Here is a 4432-nt window from a genome sequence, read left to right as displayed (position 1 = left end):
AATACTTATAGTATTAGTATTATTATTATTATTACTTATATTATTATATTAGTACGACTCGAGGACGGTAAACTCGAATTCATAATAAATATTTACAAACAGTTCGAGTATCATGCGTCGCAGTTCTCGGTGCCGTTCGCTAGTGAAATCAATTGAATTATATTGCGATATTATTATCATACGTACAACGTACCTATGCATTAAATTATTAAAAGGTTACTTATTGACAACATTTTAAATTGAATATCGATCACCATGATTTCGTGTCTGATTGATTTTCTGTTCGGCACACCCGCAATCAGCGCAGTAGCCGTCCTCGCAGCGTTCGTTTACTACTATACGACCAACACGTACGACAAATGGCTGAAGTTGAAAGTACCCCACGACCCACCGTGGCCGCTGGTGGGCAACACGGTGAAGATGATGACTCTGATGGAACACCAGTTGGTCACAATCGATGGAATTTACAAACGGTTTGCCAGCGAGAAGTACTGCGGTTTTTATCAGATGAAGACGCCGTTCCTGATGATCCGAGATCCGGAGCTGATCAACAATATATTGATCAAAGATTTCTCGCACTTCGCGGATCGCGGTTTCCACAAGGACCCGGCCTTAAACGTAATCGCTAACGGGTTGTTCTTCATGGAAGATCCCAAATGGAGGGTGATGAGACAGAAACTGAGCCCGGGGTTCACGTCCGGCAAGCTGAAGTTGGCCCACAACCAGATAGCAGAGTGCAGTGACGAACTGATGCGATTTATCACGGCCAAAATGAAAGAAAACGATCGGATAGAAGTCAAGGAGACCATGGGCAAGTATTCGACAGACGTCATCGGGACATGCGCTTTCGGTTTGAAATTAGACACCGTCAAGAACGAAGATTCCGATTTCCGATTGTACGGACGGAAAATATTGGAGATGAACTTCCGGTTTTTGTTCACCGAAATGGTGTCACCAAAAATATTGAAAATGCTGAGGATCGCCGAGTTATTACCCGAAGCTACTGCATTTTATGAATCAGCGTTCAATGAGGTCATCAGGTACAGGGAGGCAAACGGAATAGTCAGACACGACTTGGCGCAGAGCTTAATTGAAGCTAGAAAAGAATTAGTGTTGAACTCGGCCGATGAAAGTAAAGTTAATTGCTACCATTAAAATGTGCTTTTTCATATGACACCAAATCATAGTAAATTATTATCAATATGGCTTAGATCAAAACGTTAAATAATATTCTGTACTCGAAATACCTTTTTCCAAAATATCCAATAAATATATAATATTATTTACGTATTTAATCTATCTAATCATTTTAGCCGAATATTATTTACAGGACAATATAATAATATGTCTCCTGCAGTCCTGCCTAAATTCATTATAACATACGGCGCTTTGATGTATTTTTTTCAGATGGATTTACCGAACAGCATATTATTGCGAATGCGATCCAGATGTTTTTGGCCGGTTTCGAACCCGTGTCTTCCACGTTGAGTTTCTGTTTATATCAGTTAGCGCTGAACCAAGGCATTCAGGACAAAATGCGCGACGAGATGAATTCAAAGTGGAAACAACACGGACAACTGAACAACGATTTTTTGGTTGATCTCTGTTACACCGATATGGTTTTGGCAGGTGAATGTCGGACATATTATTTGATAAATTATTATACTCTAACATAGATTATCTATATAAGTGACGAGTATACAAAGCAGTGAAGGGAAGGGGTAAAAATACGTTTTTGACAAATATATGGAGTAATTTATAATAACAAAAAAAAAATGTTTTCCGTGGCTACAGCCTTGAGTATCTATATTATAACTTAATATGTAAATTCATTTCTCAACGATTTCATTTGTTTCTGTTTACATACGCGTTTAATAAGTAAAATTAAGTATTATAGGTACTTTCAGGAATACCAACAAAATCCAAAATTACTTTCCAGCAATTAAAATAACAAAATATTTAGTTACGAATTTACGATTGACATTCACCCTTTAAATATAATATGTGACATGAACTATCGAATTATGTCCTTTCCAATAAACATGTATCTTTATGAAATATGTTTTTGAAAAACCATAAAATGTTGAAAAACCCTTTTAACCTAAGAAGCATTAATATATTTTTAATTTGAACATTTGTTTTTGGGCACTCATATTTTTGTAATTTTGTAAAGCACATTTTATCAGCCGCATACAGTGCGATCGTAATTTGCGAGAGCCTATGATTCATTTTAGAAATAATATATTAGGTATATACTTTAAATATATTTTATTTTTAAACTTTATTTACTATAACTATTCAGCCCTTAACTAATATCATTACTTCTCAATGATATATACACATACCATTTTTTTTTTTTTAAGGGATAATCCAAGAATAAATAATTATATACGAAAATAATTCAGAAACGATCTGCCAGTCTATATAACTATATATTGTATAGTATTATTGCTATTAAAATAATTTATTTTACTTTTATTAATCTCTCTCTCACTCTCTCTTTCTCTCTTAGCTAGTAGGTTGAATCAATTTATTTTGATATTAATAAATAGTAATAAAATATAGGTTGAACTGATTTTCGCTGAAAACAATGCATTTGAAAATGTCATTGTGTGTATAAAATTTATCTATATAAGTTGGAACTTAAAATTTCTAGTAACCACAAATAATATGTTATAAGACAACAAAATAACTAAAATTGTTATTCTTCGTTTAAGTATTTAATTTTGTGCAAATTTGAAATTAAATTTTTTAGAAAAAAAACATGTGTTCATATATTTTTAGATTTTTTGTTACAACATGAACTAGTTATGAGAAACCTTGTTATCTATACATTTTCCATGTTTAGCTTTACACGTTGAACATTATACTATAAGTTTCAAAACTGCAAAATTATAAGCAAGTTTTTGTAATTTCGATAAGTTTTGTCAACATTTAAACTTCAATGTTCAAATGTATTTTAAAAAAAATCATAAGTAAGTAAGTATGTATTACAATAAATGCTAAATATAAACATTTGTCGAAAGTTTTAATTGTCTGAGGTTATACATTTTTGAGTTAAACCATAAAATACAAAATCGATTGTGTCGAATACTGGTATAAATATTGCCTCAAAATTCTGATTTTCATTTAATTTCTTTCTTTTTCCCTGCAGTTATTTTGAAAAGTGCTGGGGAGTTTTTACTTATACTAGATCCAATTTGCTTTTAAAAACTTTCTCCAAAGTTGAAAATTGAAGCCCAAAACCTAAAAGGTATAAAGTAAAAATCACACATACATGTACTCATGCATGATGTAAAATAGCATATTATAATTAACCATTAACATTTGGATGGAATACATCTTTACCTAGTGGGTAAATCAGTCTTAGACTGATAATATGGTTTTTAAATCCATGTGTATGTATACAGATTGTAAATATTCATTTAATAAAATAAAATAAAAATAAAATAAATAAATAAAAAATCCATGTGTAATGTATTAATGTATGTGTTTAGTACATGTAAATAATATATTTTAATAAATATTCACAGTTTCATGAACAAAAACCGAATTTTGTGCGTTTTAGAAACGGAACGCATGTACTTAGTGACCAACGCGTTGTTTAGGGAAGCGTTGAAGACGTACCAAGTACCCGGCGAATCGTTGATAATCGAAAAGGGTACCAAGATCATGATTCCTGTCAACAGTATTCATCATGACCCAAAGTATTACCCCGATCCATACACCTTTGATCCTCAAAGGTTTTCATCGGAAGAAAAGGTGAAAAGGCAATCCAGTACTTACTTGCCGTTTGGCGACGGACCACGGTTTTGCATAGGTACCTACCTATTATCATATCAGTTTATTACCAAGATAAGTGTTTAAATTATTTGATATATGTGACGTAGCTCGATGTAGGTATATAATATTTATTATTAACGAGTACCAATTTTTGTTAAAAACGTTTAACAGGAAAACGATTCGCCGAACTGGAAATGAAAATGGTTCTGTCACAAATGATCACGATGTTTCGAATTTTACCATGTGAAAAAACGGAAGTTCCGCTCAAACTTCAAAATGGATTACCTATGATGGTAGCAAAAAACGGGATTTGGTTACGTTTTCAATCCATTACTGAATGACCATTGTCAAAAAATAAAATTGAATACCCACTTTTATATTTTGTAACTAATTTACGAACCATGTTTGATCATTATGAGAAACAAGCAAAGGATTCTTTTGGTGATAAAGCTAAATTTCAAGTCATTTTCAACGTTAATAAGTATGAAAACTGATTTAAGGTTAAGTATGCGTATTCGTAATGATAGGCTCAATAGTCAATAGAAATATTAAATATTAAATGCAACCATCCTAGTTTTTTCAACTGATTGATTATGAATACATTGGAAAAAGAACAAGCAAGAAATAAGGAGAAATAATTTATAATCTA

At 32.2% G+C, this 4432-nt stretch overlaps 1 protein-coding gene across 1 annotated transcript; it reads left to right on the top strand.

Moving 5' to 3' along the window:
• Positions 1-255: 255 nt before the first annotated feature.
• Positions 256-4160, top strand: LOC111033874 (cytochrome P450 6a2-like). The gene is made up of 4 exons (XM_022314809.1): positions 256-1132; positions 1408-1629; positions 3569-3820; positions 3955-4160. Exons 1-4 carry the CDS (start codon positions 256-258, stop codon positions 4122-4124), a joined length of 1521 nt encoding a protein of 506 aa, XP_022170501.1. The 3' UTR covers positions 4125-4160.
• Positions 4161-4432: the final 272 nt, after the last annotated feature.

The sequence above is a fragment of the Myzus persicae genome, unplaced genomic scaffold (assembly GCF_001856785.1).
Source record: "Myzus persicae strain clone G006 unplaced genomic scaffold, MPER_G0061.0, whole genome shotgun sequence".
Classification (NCBI taxonomy): Eukaryota; Metazoa; Arthropoda; class Insecta; order Hemiptera; family Aphididae; genus Myzus; species Myzus persicae.
This window is presented reverse-complemented; position numbering and strand designations above follow the sequence as displayed.

What these genes read in the sequence shown, in the direction of transcription:
- LOC111033874 (XM_022314809.1), top strand. Translation starts at nt 256, where the DNA reads ATGATTTCGTGTCTGATTGATTTTCTGTTCGGCACACCCGCAATCAGC. An exon ending in GTTGAACTCGGCCGATGAAA is followed by an intron (nt 1,133 to 1,407) that starts GTAAAGTTAATT and finishes TATTTTTTTCAG; the next exon opens with ATGGATTTACCGAACAGCAT. An exon ending in CGGACCACGGTTTTGCATAG is followed by an intron (nt 3,821 to 3,954) that starts GTACCTACCTAT and finishes AACGTTTAACAG; the next exon opens with GAAAACGATTCGCCGAACTG.